Here is a 27,994-nt window from a genome sequence, read left to right as displayed (position 1 = left end):
CCTGAACGCACAGGCTGGGACTCGAACCCAGCCTAAACCCAGCCTGGGACGTGAACCCATGGCTTTAAATTAGAATCACTCACCCAGAGTCTGGACTCACTGAGCTTCGGGTTCTTCATGCCTCCACGCAGAAGGAATTCAGCGAGAGACAAAGAGATAGCAAGAAGTAGACTTGTTAAGATAGGACGCTCATAAGAGATGCAAGCCGGCAGGCACGGAAGCTCTGCCCCAGGATCCGGTGGGCTACAGTTTTATCAGCCAAGGGGCGTGGTGGTGGGAAAAGCCCACCTCTTCCTTTCTGGGAGTGGAAGCTCCTCCTCAGTATCCGGTAAGGTGTGTATTCAAATCAGCTGAAGGGCGGTCCTCAAACTCCTGCCCGTGGTCTGAATCTGAAGGGAGGCCTCATCCCACCCCCACCCAATGACCTGAGGCAATTCTCACACCTTCACTCATCAAGCAAGCCTGCCTTTTTCTGACAGCTTTCTCTCTCTCTCTCTTTTTTTTTTGTCTTTTTGTTATTTCTTTGGGCCCGGTCCCGCAGCATGTGGAGATTCCCAGGCTAGGGGTCTAATCGGAGCTGTAGTCTCCGGCCTGCGCCAGAGCCACAGCAACGCGGGATCCGAGCCACGTCTGCGACCTACACCACAGCTCATGGCAATATCGGATCCTTAACCCACTGAGCAAGGCCAGGGATCGAACCCGCAACCTCATGGTTCCTAGTTGGATTCTTAACCACTACGCCATGACGGGAACTCCTCTGATGGCTTTCTTGAACTTCCTGTGGTCTCCCAACGTCCCCTAGGTTTCCCTCTTTATCTATGGTCCCTTATTGGGACATCTGCAACTACCTGTGCCTACTCTATCCCTATCAACTTCAGAACCCGGCTGGGTTGCCTCGCCCCAGCAGAAGCCAGAAATGAGTATCTTGCCACTCACTTCCCCAACCATGGTTCCCATACGGACCCTTCCCCCATTTTCAAAACGCAGTCCTGAGTCCTGCAAACTAGCACATCCTGTGTGCAAGAACCAGGTACAGAAAGGTTGGTTGAGGGAGCTCCCTGGTGGGCTAGTGGTGAAGATTTCGGTGCTTTCACCACTGTCTGGGTTCAGTCCCTGACCTGAGCAGTGAGATCCTGCTTCAGGCTGTGGCATGCCCGGCTCCTCCTCCCCCCATCCCACAAAAGATTGCTTCATATCATATTTCACCATGTAACAGTAACCCTTGCCTCCCTGGGGTCACAGAGGACACAGAGGGTAGATCCTGGGGGTTACCCAGGATTGTGCCAGGACTAATACATGGATGGCCTCCTGCCCTAGGCACTGCCTGTCTCACCCTATTCCCCCAGTGCCACCGGGAGGGCGTTTAATTAACTTTTCCACTTAACTCGCTTGCCTGGTTTCACCTACTCTCCCGGTAGCCAGAGTGACCTACCTGCAATGCAAACCGCTTCCTGCTACTTCCTCTGCGAGGTTCTTTGGTATCGCCTTCCTCCCTCTCCACCCCCTTCCCACCCCCCACATCCCTACCCTTAAGGTTCACCACCTGCATGACCCCGCTTCCACCAGCTTTCCCAGACCTGAAAATCCAGAATGGTTTTCATTTCCTCGGAGCTGGAGCCATATTCTCTGGGTGGAGGCCTGGAAGGACATCAATGACCCTGGGACTGGGCAAGGGAAGCTTTAAAGCTCCCTTTGTGGAGTTCCTGCTGTGGCTCAGCGGGAGCAAACCTGACTAGCATCCATGAGGATGCGGGTTCAGTCCCTGGCCTCACTCAGTGGGTGAAGGATCCGGTGTTGCCCTGAGCTTCGGTACAGGTGGCAGAGGCGTTGCTGTGGCTGTGGTGTAGGCCAGCAGCTGTAGCTAGCCCTACCTGGGAACCTCATATGCCTTGGGTGCAGCCTTAAAAATACCAACCCTCCGCCCCCAAAAAAACTCCCTCAGTAATTCTAAGGCACAGACAGGGAGGAAAACATGGTAATTAAAACCCTTTGTATTTAGAGATTAAAAAATAAATCAGGGAAGTTATCAGATTCATCCAAGGTCACACATCACAGGCCTTGCTTTAACTTTTTTTTTTTTTTTTTTGTGAAAATGACTTCCAAATCTCCCTTTGAATTTCACTCTATAAGAGCAGTAACCACTTTTCAAATTTGATTATTATTTTGAAATGGCACTGAGCTGGGGACACGAAGGAAAAGTCCTGTCCCCGTCTGTGTGTCACTCGCCCTTATTCAGAATGAAACTCCAGTCAGCTCCTGCAAGTTGTCCTTTTTGTCTGAGATTATCAGTACAAGACTTTTGAAATCTATTTGTTCAAAATTTCTCCATGAAAAGCTACTTTGGGGAAGGCAGAACCCAGGAATAACTTAGTGAGTAGAGCAGTAATGTTCCCTATTTTGTCTTTTTTAAAGCATTTTTTTAGGGCCGCACCCGCAGCATGTGGAGGTTCCCAGGCTAGAGGTCGAATCTGAACTATAGCTGCCGGTTTACGCCACAGCCACAGCAACACCAGATCTGAGCCGCATCTGTGATCTATACCGCAGCTCACGGCAACGCTGGATCCTTAACCCACTGAGTGAAGCCAGGGGTTGAACCTGTGTCCTCCTGGATGCTAGTCAGATTCGTTTCCACTGAGCCAAAATGGAAACTCCCAATGTTCCTTATTTTGAAAGTGTTATTGGGGCAAAATAAAATCTATGTAGCTTTTAAGATAAAGCTTTGTTAAAATCTTTCAGCTCAGTTCAAAGCATGGCTTTATTTCCGGCCTTTCCTTTAGTTTGAGTTTCCCTCTTTCTCCCTGTCATGCCCCATAGCCCTCAAAAACGAGCCTCTCAATGCTTCAGTCACAGCTGACAATTTATACAGGGTCCCTGTGCCCAGACTATAGGATGTGTGGTGGTTGGAGGATTCCTTGGAATCTCCAGAAAATGATGATAGTTTTCTGACCCCTCCCTACCCCAGCACAGTACGGCTAAAATCGCAGCCAAAGGGTGGGATCTGTAACTAAGGACCACCAGGAGTCAGTTTCAAACCGCTCCCTTGACAATTAAGTTATCAATCTTAAGGTAAAACCAAAGGTCCTGGCCCAAGCACTTTATTTATTTTTAATTTTATTGGAGCATAGTTGACTTACAATATTGTGTTAATTTCACGTATACTACAAAAGTGAATCAGTTATATGTACACATATCCTTTTATCCACATAGGTTATTACAGAACATTGAGTAAACCTCCCTGGGCTATACAGTTAGGACCTTGTTAGTTATCTATTTTATATAAAGTGTATGTCTGTGTTAAGCCAGAGCCCTTTAACTAGATAAATGAAATCATACCAAGGAAAGGAAAAGAGGCAAGACACCAAAATGTAAATGGCTGCAAGAACTGTGATTTAGCTACTCACTTTATAAAAACCTTGTGATTTTTTTCCTCTTTGGAATTATTAAGCTCTGAGGATATACATTTAACCGTAGTCACAAAAACTGAGAAGATGTTCAGGCTAAATATGCATGGTGATAGTTTATATGATTAATGTAAGTAGAACTAGAGGTTACAGCTTGTTTCTGAGTCTGGGGGTGTTTGTATACATATGTAGTTTGCTGCCCTCTACTGGGGATCAAAAGAATGATCTGCCGCTTCAGCTTCATCTCAATGGAAAAACCTCCTCATGATGGAATTTTTTTTTTTTTTGTCTTTTTAGGGCCACACTCATGGCATGTGGAAGTTCCCAGGCTAGGGGGCGAATCGGAGCTTCAGCTGCCAGCCTATGCCACAGCTACAGCTACAGCAACTTGGGATCTGAGCCACATCTGTGATCTATGCCTCCGCTCATGGAAACACCAGATCATTAACCCACTGAGTGTGGCCAGGGATTGAACTCTCATTCTCATTGACACTAGTCGAACCCTGCTGAGCCACATAGGGAACTCCCTCCCTCGTCCTCTTTTTATAAGGCCACCAATCCTACTGGATTAGCACCCCATCCTTGTTAACCTAATTTAACCTTAATCCCACCTAGAAGCCCTGTCTCCAATTAGGGTCCTGTGGAGGTCCAGGCTTCCACACATGAATTTGGGAGGGACACCATTTAGTCCATAGCCTCCCCCTGTACATTTAGGTAGCACTTTCTCCTTTCTCAGGCTGAATGTATTGGAATCACCTGTTTCCTTACCTGTACCTCCAGTCCCTGGCGTGGCGCAGGTTTAATTTGTGGCCCGGGAACCTCTCTGCAGGCTCTGTGCTCAGCCAAAAAGGAAAAAGGTAGGGTAAATAATTTAACAAATGATACCACGAAATCAATGACCCTTTGATATTGATCATATACTCAATAATCAGTTAAAATGAAGCACAAAAAGGACACTGCATTCAGGCCTGTACAAAATTTTATTGTACTTTGAATAAGAAGCATGTAACAAAATTTAGAGCATGATAAGGATGAAATATCTCAAATTATGTTCCTTAACAACGAAGCATTAAGTACAGTACACAAAGACCGTTTATAATATTTTAAAGTCTGCTAAAAATATCAAGACATCCTAGGATCTGTGGAGTTGCCTTTCCTGTCAACTAGAGCACTGATGCCCATTAGCTTTGCTACAATAAAAGTTAACATATATGAACATACACAGATAATAAGTGAAATGGAAAATGAAAGCATGCAACGAACATTCCACTTAATAAGCAAGTATGAAGAAGAAAGTCTTTTTAGTTCTTCTGAACTTGACTCCTCTGAACATCCTGACCAGGTACAGTGAAACTTTTTCTTCCAGAACGTTTTTAATGTTACATATTTTGACCCCTCCTGATGTCATCAATGCTCTTTCTTAGCATCATCATTCATCAAATGATTTGCAAATTTGCCGATGGGATAAGAAGCATATCCATCTCTTTCAGAGGTGATATTTAACACGCTGAATATTTAACTCCCATCAGCCCTGCTCAGGGAGCACAGACCCTGGAGCGGGTATGGCTCTGTGGTCTGTCCCCAACTGAACATCAGTCCTCACCTCCTTTCCCACGGCCAGCGGCACAGCTGGGCTAGTGCAGAAGCACGCGCTAGGAGATACGAAACAAATTCACACAGACAAGAAATCGAACTCAAATACTCTGCTGCCCGGAAGCTGAATGTGAAACTTTTCACAGTGACGGAAACTGACCGGCTGACAGGCGATGGTGGCTTTTTTAATATTCGACTTTTGATTAAAACGAATGGACTTATAAGAAACCCTTGAGATTTAGTTAATGCTACGAATCTAAAGGCTCCGAATAACCGCGGCGCCTTTACAATCAGTATACGTGACCTTTTATATTTTTCCTTAAGGAAAAAAACAATAATAAAAACACCGAGGTACTTTAGTTTCTTTTCAAGGGATTACTGTTGTTCTCTTCCTGAGATGCAAAGACCACGAAAGAACAGCACCATGCCCAGGCTGCTGAATGAGGCATCAGACGCTAATAGTTTGGTCCTTTTCTGAAGGGATCTCTTCCGACAATGACACTGAAACACAGCGAGGGGTCGCAGATGCCCGGGGGGCCAGGCTGCCCTTGGGTTCCAGGTTTTCCATGGTCTCCGTCTTTCCCGGGGAGACCAGGATCTCCGGGAGGACCTTCTTTGCTTATTCCAGGGGGGCCCTCTGGACCTGGGGCGGGACATTAGTAATACATATATTACCTCCTATATTAGGAATATATGAACAGAGGCGTTTGTTTTGGGTGCCAACACAACTGAATCTGTAAAACATTTCAACTGCAAAAATGACTCTCTTGAAAACTTTTCACATTTGCACCCACGTGAAAGGAGGTATTCTCTCACTAACTCGAAAACGATTATTTCCCTTGTACATATAGTTTCAGTTTCCACATCAAAATACATTGCCATTATCACAGTAAAACAGAAATAAACACACAAAGGTGTAAAGCACTAAATCTGTCAACCCTAACCTAATCAGTTTAGTTAGCATGCACAAACAAAGGAAACTTACCTCAAGACTTTGGTCTTTAAGGAGTTCCCGTTGTGGCACAGTGGAAATGAATCTGACTAGTATCCATGAGGATGTGGGTTCGATCCCTGCCCTCACTCAGTGGGTCAGTGATCTGGCGTTGCCACGGGCTGTGATGCAAGTCACAGATGCGGCTCAGATCCCACATTGCTATGTCTGTGGCGTAGGTTGGCAGTTGCAGCTCCAATCTGACCCCTAATCTGGGAACTTCCAAATGCTGTGGGTGTGGCCCTAAAAAAAAAGTCCTGTTATGGCACAGCAGAAATGAATCCGACTAGGAACCATGAGGTTGCGTTTGATCCCTGGCCTTGCTCAGTGGGTTAAGGATCCGGCATTGCCGTGAGCTGTGGTGTAGGTTGCAGATGCGGCTCGGATCCCACATGGCTGTGGCTGTGGTGTAGGCCAGCAGTTATAGCTCCGATTTGACCCCTAGCCTGGGAACTTCCATATGCCAAGGGTGCAGCTTCAAAAAGTAAAAAAATAAATACATTAAAAAAAAAAAACAGTAAAGATATTGGTCTTTTAAAGTTGATGACCCAAAATAACAAAAGCCAAATATTCAGGTTTTGAAGTGGAGCAGAGTGGGCCCCGGCATTTCCTGCCAGTAATACTTCCTGCTACTGCTACTACTAATAGACATTTAAATTTTTTTTTTTTTTTGTCTTTTTAGGGCCGTACCCACAGCATATGGAAGTCTAATCGGAGATACAACTGCTGGCCTACACCACAGCCATGGTGCCAGATCTTTTTTTTTTTAAATTTCTCCTGTCCTTTTAGGGTCACACCTGTGGTATATGGAGGCTCCCAGGCTAGGGGTCGAATCAGAGCTGTAGCCGCCAACCTACACCACAGCCATAGCAACATGGATCCAAGCTGTGTCTGCGACCTACACCACAGCTATGGCAATGCTGGATCCTTAACCCACTCAGCGAGGCCAGGGATCGAACCTTCGTCCTCTTGGATACTAGTCAAATTCGTTTCCGCTGAGTCACAGCTCCACAGCTCCGCAGCTCCATATCTGAGCCATATCTGTGACCGACAACACAGTTCACGGCAACACCTTAACCAACTAAGCAAGGCAAGGGATCGAACCTGTGTCCACCTGGATACTAGTTGGGTTCATTACAGCTGAGCCACTATGGGAACTCCCTAATAGACATTTACTCAGCATTTATCTGTAATTGTAGGCATTGTTCAAAATGTTTTACATAAAGAGTATTAAATAATTTGATCTACCCAAAAGCTTCAATCGATGATAACATCTAAAATAATAATGAGGAGAGGAGGCGTTTCCTTCGTAGCTCAGTGGTTAATGAACCCAACTAGGATCCATGAGGATGCGGGTTTGATCCCTGCCCTTGCTCAGTGGGTTAAGGATCGGGCGTTGCCATGAGCTGTGGTGCAGGTCACAGATGTGGCTTGGATCCTGTGTGGCTCTGGCTGTGGTGTAGGCCGGCAGCTGCAGCTTGGATTTGACCCTCAGCCTGGGAACTTCCATATGCTGTGGGTGTGGCCCTAAAAGGCAAAAAAGAACAATGACAGTGCACAAGTGTTGAAGACCTGACTGTGACGGTCATGCACTGTTCTGAAAGCTCTATGTGAATTAACTCGCCTCATCTTCCTTCAATGTCATGATGCAGAAGGCATCTCCTAACTGTTCTGGAAATGGGGAGGCTTAAAGAGTACAGCAGCAGAGGACGATTTAAGAACATTATTCTGCTTCCATGAGGATCTTACAGATTAAACTGTATGTGCCCTAGATAAGCAGGGAGACTGAAACCATCTGAGACCTCATCTGAGGAGCTGTGTTCCAAGATAAGCCAAAGAAAATCCTGAATGATTCATGAATGAAATACAGGAAAAACAATTCTTTTTTTTTTTTTTTTTTTTTTTGTCTTTTTGCTATTTCTTTGGGCCGCTCCCGCGGCATATGGAGGTTCCCAGGCTAGGGGTCCAATCGGAGCTGTAGCCACCGGCCTACGCCAGAGCCATAGCAACGTGGAATCCGAGCCGTGTCTGCGACCTACACCACAGCGCACAGCAACGCCAGATCGTTAACCCACTGAGCAAGGCCAGGGACCGAACCCGAAACCTCAGGGTTCCTAGTTGGATTCATTAACCACTGCGCCATGACGGGAACTCCAGGAAAAACACTTCTAATAGTTAGAGTTCAGGGTGTGGAATATGAATCCCCCCACCCCCCAAAAGAAAGAAACAAAGGTCTTGTTTTCAAATCTTTGGACACAGATTTATGATGATTTTCTTTCTTTCTTTCTTTTCCTTTTTAGGGCTGCACCCCTGGCATATGGAGATTCCCAGGCTAGGGGTCCAATTGGAGCTACAGCTGCCAACCTACACCAGAGCCACAGCAACTTGGGATCTGACCTGCACCACAACGCTGAATCCTTAACCCACTGAGTGAGGTCAGGGATCGAACCTGCAACCTCATGGTTCCTAGTTGGATTTGTTTCCGATGCGCCATGACGGGAACTCCTATGATGATTTTCTTCAAGCAAAATGGGCAGCAACACTTGTGAACACTTGCCAGTTCTTACCTGGTGGACCAGGAGGGCCTTGTTCTCCAGGGTACCCAAGCCCTTGGCTCCCCTTTGCCCCATTTCGTCCCGGTAGACCTGCAGAGAGTCAGAGAGGGGGCAGTAAGCTTACTTTTCCCATAAAATCACTTCCTCCGAGATTGTTTTCTTTCTCTCTCTTTTTTTTTTTTTTTTTTTTTTTTTTAGGGCTGCACCCATGGCGTATGGAGGTTCCCAGGTGAGGGGGCGAATTGGAGCTGTAGCCCCGGGCCCACCACAGCCACAGCAACTCCAGATCCGAGCTGTGTCTGCAACCTACACCACAGCTCAGGGCAACACCAGATCCTCAGCCCACTGATTGAGGACAGGGATCGAACCCAAGTCCTCATGGATACTGGTCAGGTTCATTAACCACTGAGGCACGATGGGAACTCCTAGACTGTTTTTTTCAAAGCTGTTAATACACACATTAAAGGAAACATAAATCTTTTTTCCTTCTCCACCTTTTTAAAATTTATTGAGGTATAATTAAAAATTTTTAAACTGATGTGTAACTGATATATAATACATTAGCATAGATCTTTAAAAAAAATAGCTTACCACCTTTATTACTAATGGGACACAGAAGGTTTGACGCAAACATTTTTAAAATGACCAGTGCTCTAGAAAAATTGAATGGAGATGAAATATTAAGAAAGGAGAATGGGGAGTTCCTGTTGTGGCTCAGTGGGTTAAGAACCCGACTAGTATCCATGAGGATGCAGGTTCAATCTCTGGCCTTGCTCGGTGGGTTAAAGGATCTGGTGCTTCAGTGAGCTTCGACTCGGCTTGGATGGGTTGTTGCTGTGGCTGTGGTTTAGGCCAGTAGCACCTGTGGCATATGGAAGTTCCCAGGCTAGGGGTCGAATTGGAGCTGCAGCTTTGGGACCCAAGCCACATCTTTGAGCTGCACCACAGCTCAGAGCAACACCTGCCAGATCCTCAAGTTGGGTTCTTAACCCACGGAGCCACAGTGGGAACGCCTATGGTGTTCTGTTTAAAGAACTTATTGGACTCAAGCCAAATTTCTACATGCTTCATCAACATGTCCTGATTTCTAACTTTCAAGAGATAGAATAACTGTTCTTTAATCTAGGTGACAAATTATTTAAAGACTTATGGATACAAACATTTTTTGTCTTCAAGAAAACAGTGATGAGCTCTTTCCTGTTAAGTCGGTCTAGGGTGTGCATGCAAAAGATACCCTTTTGTTTTGCTCATCGGCTTACGCATGCTAACGAAGTACTTTTTTTTTTTTTTTTTTTTTTTTGTCTTTTTGCTATTTCTTTGGGCCGCTCCCGCGGCATATGGAGGTTCCCAGGCTAGGGGTCGAATCGGAGCTACAGCTGCCGGCCTGCGCCAGAGCCATAGCAACACGGGATCCGAGCCGCCTCTACAACCTACACCACAGCTCACGGCAACGCCGGATCATCAACCCACTGAGCAAGGGCAGGGACCAAACCTGCAGCCTCATGGTTCTTAGTCGGATTCGTTAACCACTGCGCCACAACGGGAACTCCGAAGTACCTTTTAATCCTTTGGCACCTGGGCGTCCGGGAGCACCCATTAGTCCTGGAACACCATCTCTTCCAGGCAAACCAGGGAAGCCTCGGGGACCTTCTGGGCCCATGGGACCAGGTGGCCCAGGAATCCCGGGGGAGCCGTGCTGGGACTGGCAATGGTCACAACTTTGAATTCTCCCACTCTGGAGCAAGGCTGGTAGCTGGGCTTGGAAACAAAGAAACCCCACCCCTTATGTTTACACGATGATGAATGGGCATCAATAACATCACTCACGACCTAACCCTCCTTGCCTGCCTGCTTGCAACTCTCACAAGCGTCCTATCCTAAAGACTCTATATCTTGCCTATCAAAAAAAAAAAAATATCAGGCACGATGCTTTTCACATTTAAGATGTGTACCTCTTGCCAAAAATTTCACTTCTAAAAATTTCACTGTGGAAATACTCATTGCTCAATGCAACATTATTGTGGCAATTGCTACAAAAAAGGGAAAAAGTAAGTGCCCCCCAAAGAAATTGGCAAATAATAGACATCATATTTATGAATAAAATTACCAGTTATGTCAGAAAAGAGAATTTAATCAATCATAAAGTAATGATAAATTGCTTTATTAAAACTATTATATTCTCTTGTGGTGCAGCAGGTTAAGGATCCGATAGTGTAACTACTGTGGTGCAGGTTTGATCCCAGTTCCAGGAACTTCTGTATGCTATAGGTGCAGCCAAAAAAAAAAAAAAAAAAAAAAAAAAAGATTACAAAGCATACATAAAATATTTTATCTTTTTTTTTGGCCACGCCTGTGGCATGCAGAAGTTCCCAGGCCTGGAATCAAATCTGTGCCATGGCAGTGACCTGAGCCACTGCAATGATAATGCCAGATCCTTAACATACTGAGCCACCAGGGAACTCAGAGAATTCCCAATATTTTACCTTTATAAGAATACTTATCTAGGAAAAAAGAGACAAAAGTTTATAAATGTCCCTTATTTTCTTCTTTATCTGACTTACAACTTTTAAAGTTTCTAAAAAGAATTTGTTTTACTTTTGAAATGTGAATGGTATTAAAATCTCTAGTTTGAGACTTACCTCTTAATACATCAGTGCAAACTTGCCGAATAAACTGCTCTGAAAATTCTCTTCCCTGCATCAAATTATTAGGGGTTAGAACTTGTACATACCAAGTACAAAGCAATGAAAACATGAGAGCTGTGAAAAAAGGCGAATACGTACAGGCTTGCCGTCCAGGCCCGGGGGGCCCTGGGGCCCTGTTTCCCCAGGCTGTCCCTGGGGACCTGCAGGCCCCATCACACCGTCCACCCCAGACTCTCCTTTTGGTCCAGTGGCACCTCTGGCACCAGGCTCTCCCTTTTCACCTCTCTAAAAACAAAGGAAATCTTCAAAAGTTCTATCATATATGTATGACTGGGTCACTTTATTATATAGCAGAAATCGTTACAATCTTGTCAATTAACTACACTTCAATCAAACCTAAAGAAAAGTTCTATTTATATATTCCAGGACATGTGACTGCATCATAAATGTCTTTAAGGAAATAGATAGGAATATATGCAAACATGTATCTGTAAGTTATATAGGAAACACTCTGGGAAACACTGTGCTTGATCAGCAGGGAAGTTTCACATTATATTAAACTGTGTTTTATCCACCCCTCCAACCATCCACCCAACCCTACAAATCACCACCACTTATTCTGTGTATGGACTAGGCAATACACATAGGGCCGGAGGTACAACAGCAAATGTGACAGAGTCCTGCTCCCAAGGAGTTTAAATTCTAGAGAGAAAGGCAGCTGTAGAACTATTCTTCACTGAAAAATATGCAGAAAAAACTTAGCCCTTAATTTAGAAGAGGAATCAATATCATTGGCAAATATGTAATGTTTCATAGCTAATTCAACGAATCTACATATTCTGAAAAGCTCTATTTAGGAACTACTAAAGAACATGAAAGATGTCAATAGCTAGATTTATATACAGTATTGAAAATCAAGCCATGATGACTGAGCAGATGGAGCAAAATATATAGAGAAACATACCTCTCCTTTTGCACCAGGATGGCCTTGAATTCCCTTTGAAAAGTAACAGGAAAAAAAACAAAAACAAAAACAAATAAGTGTGTGAGCTACAGTAATAACAAGGTGGCATGTACACTTTATCACACGTTTAATCACACTGTAATCTTCAGTTTGGAAAACATTGTTAGAAATAGTGACAAAATTACACATACGAGAGATCTTTTTTATTTTTTCACTTTTTTTTGGTCTTTTTGCCATTTCTTGGGCCGCTCCCGTGGCATATGGAGGTTCCCAGGCTAGGGGTCGAATTGGAGCTATAGCCACCGGCCTACACCAGAGCCACAGCAACTCAGGATGTGAGCTGCATCTGCAACCTACACCACAGCTCACGGCAACGCTGGATCCCTAACCCACTGAGCAAGGGCAGGGACCGAACCCGCAACCTCATGGTTCCTAGTCAGATTTGTTAACCACTGTTAACCACTGAGCCATGACGGGAACTCCTTTTTTTTTTGGTCTTTTCTAGGGCGGCTTCCCTAGGCATATGGAGGTTCCCAGGCTGTGGGTGTAATAGGAGCTACAGCTGCTGGCCTACACCACAGCCACAGCAACGCGGGATCCGAGTCCTGTCTGTGACGTGACCTACATCACAGCTTACGGCAATACTGGATCCTTAACCCACTGAGCAAGGCCAGGGATTGAACCCGCAACGTCATGGTTCCTAGTCGGATTCGTTAACCACTGAGCCACGACGGGAACTCCTATTTTTTCACTTTTTAAGGAGACTAATGACTAGAAAATATGGTAACTAGATAATATAAAAAGTTAATTTACATAACTGTTTCTTTCTTTTTTTTTTTTTTTTTTTGCTTTTTAGGGCCGCACCCTTGGCATATGGAGATTCCCAGACTAGGGGTCCAATCGGAGATGTAGCTGCCGGCCTACACCACAGCCACAGCAATGCCGGATCCTTAACCCACTGAGACAGGACAGATATTGAGCCTGAAACCTCACGGTTCCCAGTAGGATTCGATTCTGCTGTGCCACGACGGCAACTCCTTCTTTTTTTGTTTGTTTTTTGCTTCATTTTCTCTGTGAATATTTTCATAGATTGCAGGTCAAAGTATGTAGGTTAGAAAGGCATTCTATCAAAGTTCATTTAAACTTTATTCTGATTTTAAAATATAGTGTTATCTAAAGGAAAATTAAAACTCAAATCAGGGAATATAGCCAATATTTTATAATAACTGTAAATGGAGTCTAACATTTAAAAATTGTGAATCACTATATTGTAATACCTGCAACTTCCACAATATTGTATATTAACTATACTTCAATAAAATAAACTTAAATCAGGTAAAACAAGGTATATTCTTTTATTCTGTGATTAAAATGCATATTCTATTTTTTCTCAATTTTATATTCCTTTTTATTTTCTTTTTAGGGCCTCACCTGTGGAATATAGAAGTTCCTGGGCTAGGGGTTTGAATTGGAGCTGCAGCCTGCATGCCTACACCACAGCCAGATCCTAACCCACTGAGTAAGGCTAGGAACCCGAATCCTCATGGCTACTAGTTGGATTCTTAACTCGATGAGCCACAGAACTTCCTAAATTTTTATTTTGATTTATGCTCAGTTTCTTCAAACATGCATATCCAAACTAGACAAAAGGCAAGAAAATATTAGACAAAATCAGGGTATGGCACAGAGAAAGACAGTCTCAAGATGTGAGCATAAAAAAATAAGATTTCGTTTTCATGTAAAAATCAATCAGTGAGTGCCATACTCTCTGCAGAGCTATTCTTTAAATATTGAGGTTCTTGAAGAAATACAGGGGTATGCCCGACCAGACAGAATCCTGGGCCTAGGGTGAGAGGAAAGATGAAACTCAGAACTGGAACCAAATTAGAGCTGAAACTGAAGACTGCTGTCATCCAGGACTCCGCTGAGATGATTCTGGGGGAGAAATACTTAGACCTGAAGCAGTGCACACGTGCAGCTCTGGGTAGGATGGCAGGTGACCAGGACTTGGTTTACTTGGGAGAGCCTTGGATCACTACTCAGCTGCTGAGAAGCCACAGCTGCCCTGCCCCTCTGTTCCCCCCCCCCCCCCCCATTCTCCTTTCAGACGCAGTTCCTGGGGTTGGGAATGCAGCTCCTAAAAATCCCAGGACAGAAGCTTCCTGGGGAACCCAAATCCTGCCTTGGGGGAGCCAACGTGCTCTTTTCCCTTGAGAAGTGAGTTGAGGGACCTTCCAGAAAGTGTCACCTGTCAACCAGTGAGCCGGCAGAGCTGTGAGCTCAAATGCCAAGGGAAATGACTTACTTTTAGAGCGTTATCTGTACATACCAGCTTGGGGTCAAAGGCTGGGTGGTAGAGGGTGAAGGGATGCAGAGGCGAGGGTCCTCCTGGGAGAGGGACCATGTACAGATGCTATGCCCAGGTTGGCGGATGGGAGGGGGAGGGGGCAGAGTGGGCTGTGTCGTCTGAGGGTGGAGGGCAGCTCCACTCTGCTCCATTCGCAGTAAAAGATTTTTTTTTTGCGGGGGGGCACCCCACGGCATATGGAGTTCCTGGGCCAGTGATTGAATCCGAGCTGCAGTGTGCCCTATACTGCAGCTGCTGCAACACCAGATCCCTTAACCCACCGTGCCGGCTGGGGATCGCTCCTGGTGCGCTGCAGAGACGCTGCTCATCCCCTTGCGCCACAGCAGGAACTCCGTAAAAAAAGCCATTTAAAAAAATTGCACATAATTGTTCGCAGGAAACTCGCTCCATGTCTCTGCTCTGACTCCAGCTCTAATGTGTAGCAGCTTCAAAGATCTGCACAGCGCTCACCTGCCATCCCAGACAACCTGGGTACCACTGTCTTTAAAGACCCTTCACCAGGGTCACTCCCACTCCTCCGAGTGAGGAATACAGAGACCCCTGTCCTTGGAGGCATCACCTCACCGTTTTATCTCCCTGCCTCCAGAATCAGGATAATCACGGCATCTCCCAGGCACACTCTCTGGGGGGCACTCACCGAGCCTGCTTTCCAGAGCACCTCACTGGGGCCCCGCCCAGTACTCTGAGTTATGGGCAGAGCCAAGGAGCCGCCCAGTAGACCAGAAGTGGCTAAGCTCTGGAAGTAATCATCGGATCAATGCTTTGATTTGGCCAATTTGGCTCTGACAGAACCTCCCTACATGGGGAACTCCCTGAGACAACACTTAATGAGGATTTAGCCAGGGAAGAAGCAAGGCTATCTTATTATGTATCTACTCCACAGCACAGTTGCTCAAGGTAGCATTTTATTTTATTATTATTTTTGGCCACACCTACAGCATGTGAAAGTTCTCAGGCCAGGGATGGAACCCGAGCCACAGCAGCGACAGCACCAAATCCTTAACTAACCCATCAGGGAACTCCAAGATAGCATTTAAAAAAAAAAAATTTCCCGTGTTTTATTTAATTCATTAATTAATTCAGGTCACGCCCCCGGCATTCGGAAGTTCCCTAGCCAGGTATTGAACCCACACCATAGCAGTGACACTGCCAGATCCCCAACCCACCAAGGCCACCAGGGAACTCCATCATTCTTAGGCTAGTTTTTCTTTTTTTTTTTTGCATTTTTAGGGCCGCACTCAAGGCATGTGGAAGTTCCCAGGCTAGGGGTCAAATCGGAGCTGCCACAGCAACATGGGATCCGAGCTGCGTCTGCGACCTACACCACAGCTCACGGCAATGTTGGATCCTTAACCCACTGAGCAAGGATTGAACCCGCATCCTCATGGTTCCTAGACGGGTTCGTTAACCACAGAGCCATGAAGAGAACTCCCAAGATAGCATTTTAATCAGTCTCCAGCGTCGTAAATTCTGTCTCTGAACAAACTAGAGGGAAACCAGTCCATTCTTTCACTACCTATGGCCTCAGCGCTCACATTTCAAGAATAAAATCAGGGTCCCCATGCTGTACAGTGGGAAAAACAATTGTCTTGGGAAATAACAATTAAAAAAAAGGATAAAATCAAAACTAAACAATAGGTATGGAGATGCTGCTAGGGTATGGCTGTCCTAGGCCACTACCGCTCCAAGGAAGGGGAGCAGCTGCCACCTTGAGTCCTTTACTTGGTCAGATAAAAGCACTGAAAGTCAAGTTTCACAGCTGCCGACAGAATCAGCATGGAAAAACGAAAACAAACAAACAAACGCCCAGAGCAGGCGGTGATCAGTGTCACCGTCTAGCTTTCGCATCGTCTTAGAATGCACATAACACGGAGCCCCCCCATTCGTATTTGCAAGTAACCCCCTCTCAGTGCAGTTCAGTTATGTGGTTCGTTATTTCATTTTCCATCAAAAAAACAAACAAACAAAAATACCTGTTGCCCTGGAATTCCTGGTCTTCCGTTTTCTCCCTTTTGGCCCTTTAAAATGTAATGACATGTTATTCATTGGTTTGCACAGATAAGATGCAACCCCATATACAACACAATGCTGTCGTCTAGAAAAAGGTCACCAAAGCAGTAATGCAAATACGTAAAGTGACATGCGAGATGGGAAATTAGTCTCAGAGAAGGAAAAAAGAGGTGGGAGGGAAGTCAGCCTAATCCTACAGTTAAGATGGACAGAGACGGGAACAAACCACTCATCTGGGGGAGCTGGTACATGATTTCATACAGCCGAGGACAACCTGCAGAGTCCACCTGCCCAGCATGAGAGAATCATGAACAAATCCAGTGGTCGTGGTCACTCGATTCATTTCAATGACATTTCTGTTCAATGTTGATTACACACACGTGAGGGCAAGAATCCCTCTTTGAAGAATTTTTTTTTTTTTTTTTTGTCTTTTTGTCTTTTCTGGGGTCTCACCCGTGGCGTATGGAGATTCCCAGGCTAGGGGTCCAGTTGGAGCTACAGCTTCCGGCCTACGCCGCAGCCACAGCCACAGCCAGGCCAGATCCAAGCCATGTCTACGACCTACGCCGGATCCCTAACTCACCAAGCAAGGCCAGGGATTGAATCCGCAACCTCATGGTTCCTAGATGGATTTGTTAACCACTGACCCACGACAGGAACTCCAAGAAATTTTTTAAAATTAAAAACATACTGTAGAGACCTTTTTGAATGAAGATCTTTAAATCAGGACAAATAAGAGATACAAACATATTTGCCCATTCAATTAATTTTTATTAATACATAGAAAAAACGTTTTATTCACCCAAACAATGACAAACTAACCAACAGATGGGTTGAAATAAACTCTACAAGCAATGCACATATTCTCTTTGACAAAAACCCTAAACAATCAGTAGAGTTTAAACAGTAAACTCTACTATGAAGATGTTAACACTCCCTATTTAACCTTTAAATGTTATATTCAATTAATATTTTTGGGTTTTTGTGTTTTTGGCCTCACTCTCGGCACGTGCAAGTTCCCGGGGGGATCAAACCTGCACAACAGCAGCCACCTGAGCCACTGTAGTGACAACACAGGGTCCTTAACTTGCTGCGCCACCAGGGAACTCCCCATTAATATTTTTAGATATCCACTCTGGATAAGACACTGGACCAGACCCTGAAGCATGATTTTTTTTCTTTTTAGGGGCCACACATGCAGCGTATGGAAGTTTCCGGGCTAGGAGACAATTTGGAGCTGTAGCCACTGGCCTATGCCACAGCCACAGCAATGCCAGATCTGAACTGTGCCTGTGACCCACACCACAGCTCACGGCAACACCGGATCCTTAACCCACTGAGCAAGGCCAGGGATCGAACCCACAACCTCGTGGATACTAGTCGGGTTTGTTACCTCAGTCACAATGAGAACTCCTAAAGTACGATTACTTATCCCTATTTTTTTTGGCTTTTTAGGGCCACACCCACAGCATATGGAGGTTCCCAGGCTAGGGGTTGAATCAGAGCTACAGCTGCTGGCCTACACCACAGCCACAGCAACGCCAGATCCAAGGGGCGTCTGTGACCTACACCACAGCTCACAGCAATGCTGGATCCTTAACCCACTGAGCAAGGCCAGGCATCGAACCCGCAACCTCATGGTTCCTAGTTGGACTCTTTTCCTCTGTGCCACAATGGGCACTCCTACTTATCCCTATGTTGAAAAGGATAATCAGCAGTTTCTAGGAAACATATGCCTAGATATATAATCAACTAAAGATCTAGTGACTGAAATTTCTTTTTCCTTTTTTTCTTTTTTTCTTTTCACGGCTGCACCTGTGGCATATGGAAGTTCCCAGGCTAGGGGCTGAACTGAAGCTGCAGCTGCCGGCTTACGCCACAGCCATAGCAACGCCAGATCTGAGCCACATCTGCAACCTATATCACAGCTTGTGGCAATGCCCTATTCTTAACCCACTGATCGAGGCCAGGGATTAGGCCCATATCCTTATGGATACTAGTTGGGTTCTTAATGTGCTGAGCCACAATGGGAACTCCTGAAATTTTAAATCACTCCTGCAGAGCAGTTTGTTCATTTACTGGCTTCCATAAATGCATCCCCAGCACATATTTCAAGGGCCCTATTTGCGGGTGAGAGTCTGTAGCAGGTATCCCCAGTGTTATGAGCTTACTGCGTGGTGCAAGGGATTAGTAACTACATAAGGAATGATGAGAATACTGTCTGGTGAGTATGGTGTGTAATTATTCATTTGGGACGCATATGACTGGGACACAGAGTGGGGCATCTGATAAGGAGGGGGGGAAACCTGAGCACAGCTTCAGGGGGTGGGGAGAGAGGCCCACCTCGGTGGGGAACCTGGGAGAATGGACACAGGACAAACACCAGAGATTCCTCCTGGCCGAAGCAGCGGGGCAGGAATGGACAATAGTGGGCAGAGTGGGAAGAAGATTCAGGCAAACCAGGAGATCCTTTATGGGATGGGCTTTATCTAGAAATGTGTGGGATGTCACTGAAGGGTTCCTAGCCAGATGTGTAGCTTAGTTGTTTATTTTGTAAGTTTTATTGGAATGTAGTGGACTTACAAAGTTGTGTTACTCTCAGGTGTACAGCAAAGTAAATCAGTTATACACACACACACATCCATTCCTTCTGTAGCTTAGTTATTGACGCTGGTAAAAGTGGGGAGAAGGGGTGGCCTGGACTCAGGAGACCAGGTAGAAGGACACTGCTGTCACCCAGGATCCATGACAAGCAATGACAATGACAGTGGGACACAGAGAAGGAGCCCTGCTGCAGCTTCATTGTCTGAAACACTGTTGAGATTGTGACCTGAGCTGATTTGACTCTATTATTACCTACATTTGAAATGTCCTTTTATGCCTCCAGATACTCTAGAGCTTTGAACATTCTGTGAAATTTTGCAGTGTTCTTCTCTCTCTGTTAAGCAAAACTCAGCCACCAGGACTGAGCACTGTCAGCTTAAAAACATCAAAGTACTGCCTGAACACTAGAGTTGTAATTTATGTTGGAAAAGTCTTATATCTCTAAAACTTAAAAGACTGAAAGACAAACACAGGTAGTTTCTTCCAGATCAGTGCATCACTGATTCAGCTGGCGAGTTCTGCTCAAGGGGTCAGGGTTCAGTTAAGAACCCCTTCGAGGGTTCAGTTAAGAACCCCCATCAGACCAGAGGAGATGTGTCCTTATTTCTTTTTCTTTTTCTTTTTTTTTTTTTGTCTTTTTGCTATTTCTTTGGGCTGCTTCCGTGGCATATGGAGGTTCCCAGGCTAGGGGTCGAATCGGAGCTGTAGCCACTGGCCTACGCCACAGCCACAGCAACTCGGGATCCGAGCCGCGTCTGCAACCTACACCACAGCTCACGGCAACGCCGGATCGTTAACCCACTGAGCAAGGGCAGGGACCGAACCTGCAACCTCATGGTTCCTAGTCGGATTCGTTAACCACTGCGCCACGATGGGAACTCCTGTCCTTATTTCTCAAAGTAGCATGTTTCTCCTCTTCGTTTGTTGCTAAGACACCCCAAACCAAACATCCTTCTAAATCAGCCTAGATGACATAACTTTCCGATCCAATTTTCTGGTATACTTCCCCTTCTGTTTATTAGCTTGACTATGTTTTCTATTTGATGTTAACGGTTTCTCATCACATTTCTTTGTGCCACCAGCCACGTCAAATCATTTGTGGAAACCAACGCACTACTCAATATATAAATAAGTAGATATTAGAGGTAGGTAACAAAATCTGTATATTTATTTTCTTGAACCACTTGGTTTCCAAGCTTCCTACAACAGCGATGGGGTGAAGATTCTCTAAGTCAGATTTGATGGGTGTTCTGAAAAGTTAAGTAGCAGAAGGAGAAAGCTGGGATTTAACAGTTAGATATCCATGGCGAAAGAGGAAGGAACTGGAAAAGCCATGTAAGAATTAAAAAGAACGAAGTCCTGATTTTTTTGCCAAGCCCTGCCCACCTCCCCAAAGCCAGCACCTACCTGAATGCCTTTTTCACCTTGATTTCCTTTGTCCCCCTGAAAAAGGCAGTTGGATATGTATTGTAATCTAGTATATCCTGTATCGTTTTATTTCATTCATTCATTCATTTTTGCTTTTTAGGGTGGCATATGGAGGTTCCCAGGCTAGGGACTGAATCAGAGCTGCAGCTGCCAGCCTACACCACAGCCACAGCAACACTGGATCCGAGTCACATCTGCGACCTACACCACATCTCCTGGCAATGCCGGATCCTTAACCCACCGAATGTGGTCAGGCATGGAATCCGCATCCTCATGGATTCTAATCGGGTTCCTAACTCACTGAGCCACAATAAGAACTCCCTCTGCATCCTTTCAAATAAACATGTTTTCTTTCAGCAAAGAAAAATACATGGTCTCATGCAACTTCCACAAGTGCCTTATACACAGAAGCTGACTCCAACATGACACGTGGGAAGACAGGGGAAACCACGTGATGTCAAAATGATGTTCTGAAAAAGCACTTTCTTGTGCTCTTACTTACCTGCAGAAGAAAATTTACTACAATTTCTATTTTACAAGGGAGAAGACAATTTTTTGATTTTTTTTTTTTTTTTTTTTTGTCTTTTTAGGGCTGCACCCGCAGCATATGGAGGGTCCCAGGCTAGGGGCTGAATTGGGGCTGCAGCTGCCAGCCTACACCACAGCCACAGCAACCTGGGATCCGAGTCACTTCTGCAACCTACACCGCAGCTCATGGTAACGCCAGATCTTTAACCCACTGAGTGAGGCCAGGGACTGAATCTGAAACCTCATGGTTCCTAGTCAAATTCCTAGTCGGATTTGTCTCCGCTGCACCATGACAGGAACTCCTGTCATTTTAGTAGGACTGCCTCAGGTTGAAGACTTCTCTTAAAAAATTGCCTCACCTGGATTGACCACAGAACAATCTGAGTTTACAGGATAGTGCCTAATTGGACGTTTATATTTTTTGATCTGTCTCTTCCAAGGTCCTCATCTGGGAGACAGTACCCAGGTGGGGGCATGAAAGGTGCCAGAGCTCAGTGTGGGCTTGGGAACACTGTACATGCACCAGACCCAGTGGTTGCTCCATCACTGAACGCTTCATCGGTCCTTGATGCTACTTGCACAAAAGGAAAACTTACATGGTTAAGCTGATTATCATTGCACAGTATCTCCTAGGTACCGTACCTTTTTCCCTTGAATTCCAGGTAAGCCCAGGTATCCTGGTTCTCCTGGGGGACCCACTGCTCCTGGTTCTCCCTGGGTTAACACAAAAGACACATGAGGATCACAGAGCTACTGCTGGGAAAAACACCACTGTTTTTATCTCTACATACATCTCAAATTTAAAACAGAGAGCTGCAAAATTTGTTGACATTTAGAGTTCTTATTCCAGAAATGGCAAAGAATGAAAAGTCCACCGGAGCCTCAATACAACGTCCTATATTTTTTTCTTATTTTTGCTGGTTAAAGAATTCTGAGAATATATCATATTTTAAAATGTTATAAATATTTGGTATTTTTATTATATTTATAACTTCAACAATAAAGTAAATAATAAAGCAGTGAAAATAATAAACACAGGGATCTTTGTATTTACTAATACTTTCTCTTTCTTCTTGAAATTGCTTTTTCTCCTAACTCTTTTTTAAAAAAACTTATTTTATTGTAAAAATTAAAAAAAAAAAATGGGAGTTCCCGTCGTGGCGCAGCGGTTAACGAATCCGACTAGGAACCATGAGGTTGCGGGTTCGGTCCCTGCCCTTGCTCAGTGGGTTAACGATCCGGCGTTGCCGTGAGCTGTGGTGTAGGTTGCAGACGCGGCTCGGATCCCAAGTTGCTGTGGTTCTGGCGTAGGCCGGTGGCTACGGCTCCGATGAGACCCCCTAGCCTGGGAACCTCCATATGCCGCGGGAGTGGCCCAAGAAATAGCAAAAAGACAAAAAATAAAAATTAAAAATAAATAAATAAATAAAAAACCTTATTTTATTGTTATAGAACTGGTAAGGAAACAGAAGTAATAAAATTATTGAAAATCTCAATACCCACTCTTTTAATTTAGTTATACATTTTCTCTACCTTTCATATACACAACTTAGTTACTAAAATGTACTATGTATGCATAATTTTATCTTTTACTTCAAAATATACTAATATTGTGAGTTGTTTATATGCCATTACACACACACACACACACACACACATATTTATTTTGGCTTTTTAAGGCCACACCCATGGCCATATGGAGGTTCCCAGGCTAGGGGTCTAATCAGAGCTACAGCTGCTGGCCTGCACCACAGCCACAGCAACGCCTTAATTCACTGAGCAAGGCCAGGGATGGAACCGGCAACCTCATGGTTCCTAGAGGGATTCGTAAACCACTGAGCCACGATGGGAACTTCCCATTATATATTTTTAAAATTTAAAATTATAGAATAGTATTCAACAGTATTGATTTACCACATGTAATAAAATACCCATCATTAAACATTCATTTTCATAATTTTTACTTTTAGGAACAAGACTGGGGTGAGCATTCTTATAATTAAACATGCATATTTATGATTGTCCTTTTTATATATGGAATATTCTTTTTTTTTTTTTTTTTTTTTGTCTTTTGTCTTTGTAGGGCTGCACCCTCGGCATATGGAGGTTCCCAGGTTAGGGGTCTAATCGGAGCTGTAGCCACAGCCACAGCAACGCCAGATCCGAACTGTGCCTGTGACCTACACCACAGCCCATGGCAGCGCCAGATCTTTAACCCACTGAGTGAGGCCAGGGATCGAACCTGTAGCTTCGCAGTTCCTAGTTGGATTCATTTCTGCTTCGCCACATATACTTTCCTCAGACATAAATTCTTGAGCTGAGCTGATTTCAGGGACAAGGAATATGCCCTGAGTTATCGTAACTCAACTTGTCCACTCCCTATCATCTCATGGGCATTATTCCTTCCTTTAAAAGCCTTAAATAAGAAAGGCATAATGTGAACGCACATAATGATGATGTTTAACAATATTTATGTTAAACCTGTGAAAGAAGGCATGTTCCCACGTACGTGCTTCCTGCTTCATGGTGTCTGTTTCGGTTTTGCTTTCTTGGTTTCACCACTAGTCTCAAACTCTGTCATGGTAATTAAAAACCACTCTTGGAGTTCCTGTCGTGGCGCAGGGGAAAGGAATCTGACTAGGAACCATGAGGTTGCGGGTTCGATGCCTGGCCTTGCTCAGTGGGTTGAGGATCCGGCGTTGCTGTGACCTGTGGTGTGGGTGGCAGACCCGGCTCAGATCCCTTATGGCCGTGACTCAGCCATAGGCTGGCAGCTGTAGCTCCAACTGGGCCCCTAGCCTGGGAACCTCCATATGATTCAGGTGTGGCCGTAAAAAGACAAAAACATAAAATAAAATAAAATAAAATAAAAACCACTCTCTTCTGTGGAAACTAAGTTTTGTTCTCTTTGCTCACTCTGCCTACTCCTGAACTGCTGAATTTTATAGTAGATTTTTAAAGGCTAGACGGGAACTGAAAATCGGATGGAAAGAAACGTCTATCATTTGGTCTAGAAGAAAGGGGTGAAGGCCTCTGAGTTCCAAACTGAAAATAAAGTTCCATCCATCACATCAAGGGAAAAGCCCCTCTGTTCAGCTACACAGGATGGAGACGGTCTCGGGACCAGAGAGGATGCTCGGGAGCACCCAACTTTTACCAACACTAGAAAAACCAAATCAAAGCATCCTTCATGCCTTTATTACTCAAACTATGATAAAACATCCTTAAAACAGAGATAGAATTGGCCCACATTCACTATTTGCCTTCAGGTAGCTTAATTTTATGACAAGAGGTAATCTTTCAGGTCATGGATCTTTTCTCCAGGGACATAAATATTAATCTCATCATATAAGGGAGGCACTCATCATTCTTTGAAAACATTTCCAAATACATCATATCACACCTACCTTGAGCCCAGAAGCCCCCGGCAGTCCCTGGAGTCCAGGTTCACCTTTATTTCCCTGTCAAGGCATCACAACCATTTGAATTTTTAAAGGTTTAGTCACCAGATATCTGACATAGACCCTTCAAGGAATATAATTTAAATCGTTTCTACATTTTCAACTTTCCAAGAGCTTGAAACTTAGAATCTCTATGTGAGGCCTGCTTATTAAGAAAAATTCTTTTAAGCAAGGAAGTGCATGTGCATATTTATAAAGCTTTCTACAAGCCTGTTTTAGGCTGGCGGCTCCACTTAAGGAAAGAGATTCAAATCCTTAGGGACCAGCACTAACCACCAAGGTCTCGGTACTGCACGGGCTGGAGTCGTGTATTCAAACGGCATCCTCTAGGCTGGGAATCTCCATCTTTCCCTGATTCACTTTCTCTGTATGCAGTGAAGGAAAGAAAATTAGCCTCCAAAGCACAGTGGGATTTTGGAAGAAGCGTGCTTCAGAAAACGTTTAGTCTGTGCGATTTTTTTCCCTAGCAGTCTAGCTTCTAACGCAGTCCTTGCTCACAGAATCTTGGAGGCCAAGACCGGCTGACGGGGCAGAGAATGTAAGACAGGAAAAGGGGATCGGTTATTAAAAAAGAGGACACACCTCCTGGCTAATCAGGATAAACTGTCAGAGGTCGCTGGCTTTCAGATACACTTTGACAGCTGAAATCACAACCTTGTCAAGGTCTGGCAAAAGCCCGCAATGGAAGAGATTGGTGTGATGCCAGGAACGGGAGGTCAGTGGCCACCCAGAGCCAAGCTGGGCTCACTGGTCAGTAAAGGAAGCCAAATTCGTTTTCAACTCACATTGGGGGACATGTGACCATAATAGTTGGACTGACTTAAAGCATTCAGCACATAACAACATTATTGTACAATAGAACAGTGGCTGCTTAAATTTTCTAATTTTCCAAGTGATCAAGCTGAAACTCTCAGGGGCGACAGGACTTGCCAAAGGTTACAGGACTTGACTGTGTCAATATACCTTGACGTCACTTAGATAATATTTTACAAAACTGGAATTTAGTACGGTAGACTAACGGTTATCCAAAAAGGAGGTATCAGGAATTCCTGCCAACGTGCAGTGGGTTAAGAATCCTATTGCAGTGGCTCCGGTCTTTGCTGAGGCATGGGTTCAATCCCCAGCCCAGTGCAGTGCAGGATCCTTTTTCTTACCTTAGGTCCTGGTGTTCCGGGCTGACCTGGGGGCCCATCGCTTCCCATCAAGCCCTATATGTTAGTTGGGGATTGCAAGAGTAATTTAGAGAAGAATATTAAATCCATTTCAGGTTGTAAATTCCCATAATAATGAATCCACTAAAATATAATGCAACATATGTTTGCATATAATGCAAACTTCCTATACACATCCAAATAAAGGAAAATAAAGAATCAACTATGGAAGATAGCGTGAAGGCCAGCAAAGCCCTTACAACTTGGTTGCTCAATTCACCTACCAAAAAAATTATTGGAGAGCTAGTAAAAGACAAATGTAAAGAAAAGTTTATTTTTTTCTGCACTCTCACTTTCTTCCTTTCGTCACAATGGCTAAGAATTAGATTTCTTCGTAGATGTTATCTTGCAATTTTACTTACATTTTCTATTTTCTTGAGTAATATTTTGAAAAGGTTAAAATCTAATAAATTCTCTGAAAATAATAATCTCTCTTCAAGTTACAGGTGGCTATATTTTAAACTAACCATATGATTCAAATTAAGTCAATGATAACTATTTCAACAAGGAAATGATTTAATTTAGATCCCATTTAAATTAATTAATTAGTTATTATGGCTGTCCCCAAGGCATATGGAAGTTCCCAGGCCAGGGATTGAATCTGAGCTGCAGCTGTGACCTACACCTCAGCTGTGGCAATGCTGGATCCTTTAACCCACTGCGTGGGGCTGGGGATCCAATCTGCACCTCTGCAGCGTCCCCAGCTGATGCAGTCAGATTGTTAACCCACTGTGCCACAGCCGGAACCCTTAAATTCCATTTTTAAATACTATTACATTAGGAGTTCCCTTCATGGTGCAGCAGAAATGAATCTGACTAGAATCCATGAGGATTTGGGTTCGATCCCTGGCTTCACTGCCTCTGTCAGTGGGTCAGGGATCTGGTGTTGCTGTGAGCTGTGGTGTAGGTCACAGATGCGGCTTGGATCCTGAGTTACTGTGGCTGTGGTGTAGGCTGGCAGCTGCAGCTCTGATTTGACCCCTAGCCTGGGAACTTCCATATGCTGCAAGTGTGGCCCTAAAAAGCCAAAAAAAAAAAAAAAAAACCCCAAAAAACCCAAAAACAAAACTATTACATTGAAAATATTTCCTTTCTCTTGAACATAACAAAGGAAATGTGATGAGTTAAAAAAATTCAATTAATATCATCAGAAAAAACATAATCTCAATACGGTCATATTGAAAATAGGATATCATTACTCTGCTTTGCTATCAATTTAGGGCATTATTGCAACTAAAAATGTTAAATATACTAGTTCATAGCATGGTGTATAAAATATTAGAAAGGTTAAATACAGATATTCTTGAAGTTAAATGAAGTTCTATTCAATACCTTCATTTTCTAGTGGTGAACTTAAATGCTGGTAAATAATCAAGCTTAACTTAGTGTTGTAATGAACAAATAACTTGGCTGTGATGGTGGAGGTAGGAAAGAGTATTCCATTTAAGAAGGAAGAATCTTCTTTTAAACCTCCCCCAAACTTGAATTCCTACCTAATGGACAATATTTTTCCTATTTACTCTTACACGAAAAATTCACCAAATCTTTTCACCAAGCACTATATAAAAATATCTGCTTTGTATTATTTATTTATTTATTTATTGCTTTTTAGGGCCACACCCAAGGCATATGGAGGTTCCCAGGCTAGGGGTCTAATCGGAGCTACAGTTGCCAGTCTACTCCACAGCCACAGCAACTCGAGATATGACCCGAATCTGTGACCTACACCACAGCTCACAGCAATGCTGGATCCTTAAACCCACTGAGTGAGGCCTGGGATCAAACCTGCAACCTCATGGTTCCCAGTCGGATTTGTTTCCGCTGCACCACGATGAGAACTCCAAAAATATCTGCTTTTTAAATACACATAAATAAATTAAAAGCCATAAGCTATCAAACATGTTTTTACATAAATGCTTTTTACAACAGGGTTCCCACCATGGTGCAGCGGAAAAGACAAAAAACAAAACAAAACAAAACTTTTTACTTAAAAAAAGCTATTACAGGCATTTTAATTCATAGATTAAAATCAACCTCACTTATAGCAATAAACTCTTAGCAGTTGTTTATGGAACCTGACACACAATAGAATTTTCATAATGTCTTTCTTTTTTTTGTGTGTGTCTTTTGTCTTTTTAGGGCCATACCCACGGCATATGGAAGTTCCCAGGCTAGGGGTCGAATCTAGCTGCAGCCACTGGCCTACACCACAGCCACAGCAACACCAGATCTGAG

The 27,994-nt window shown here is 44.2% G+C and overlaps 1 protein-coding gene across 3 annotated transcripts in view; it reads right to left on the bottom strand.

Moving 5' to 3' along the window:
* Nucleotides 1–4,362: 4,362 nt before the first annotated feature.
* The window catches only part of COL21A1 (collagen type XXI alpha 1 chain), a 193,988-nt gene continuing 170,356 nt past the window's right edge, over nt 4,363–27,994 (bottom strand). For all 3 annotated transcript variants that reach the window (XM_084967938.1, XM_084967936.1, XM_084967937.1), the window contains 11 exons: nt 25,703–25,756; nt 24,495–24,548; nt 21,730–21,801; nt 20,539–20,574; nt 16,491–16,535; nt 12,150–12,182; nt 11,324–11,470; nt 11,180–11,234; nt 10,098–10,298; nt 8,553–8,630; nt 4,363–5,637 (listed from right to left, as the gene is read on the bottom strand). In XM_084967938.1, the coding sequence (XP_084824064.1) occupies nt 5,450–5,637; nt 8,553–8,630; nt 10,098–10,298; nt 11,180–11,234; nt 11,324–11,470; nt 12,150–12,182; nt 16,491–16,535; nt 20,539–20,574; nt 21,730–21,801; nt 24,495–24,548; nt 25,703–25,756 (963 nt within the window). In that variant the 3' untranslated portion in view covers nt 4,363–5,449. The remainder of the gene's footprint in view (nt 5,638–8,552; nt 8,631–10,097; nt 10,299–11,179; nt 11,235–11,323; nt 11,471–12,149; nt 12,183–16,490; nt 16,536–20,538; nt 20,575–21,729; nt 21,802–24,494; nt 24,549–25,702; nt 25,757–27,994) is intronic.

The sequence above is a fragment of the Sus scrofa genome, chromosome 7, assembly GCF_054392235.1.
Source record: "Sus scrofa isolate SSC_HxYL_T2T_F1_AM1 chromosome 7, Sscrofa_HxYL_maternal_Yorkshire_Landrace_v2.0, whole genome shotgun sequence".
Lineage (NCBI taxonomy): Eukaryota > Metazoa > Chordata > Mammalia > Artiodactyla > Suidae > Sus > Sus scrofa.
This window is presented reverse-complemented; position numbering and strand designations above follow the sequence as displayed.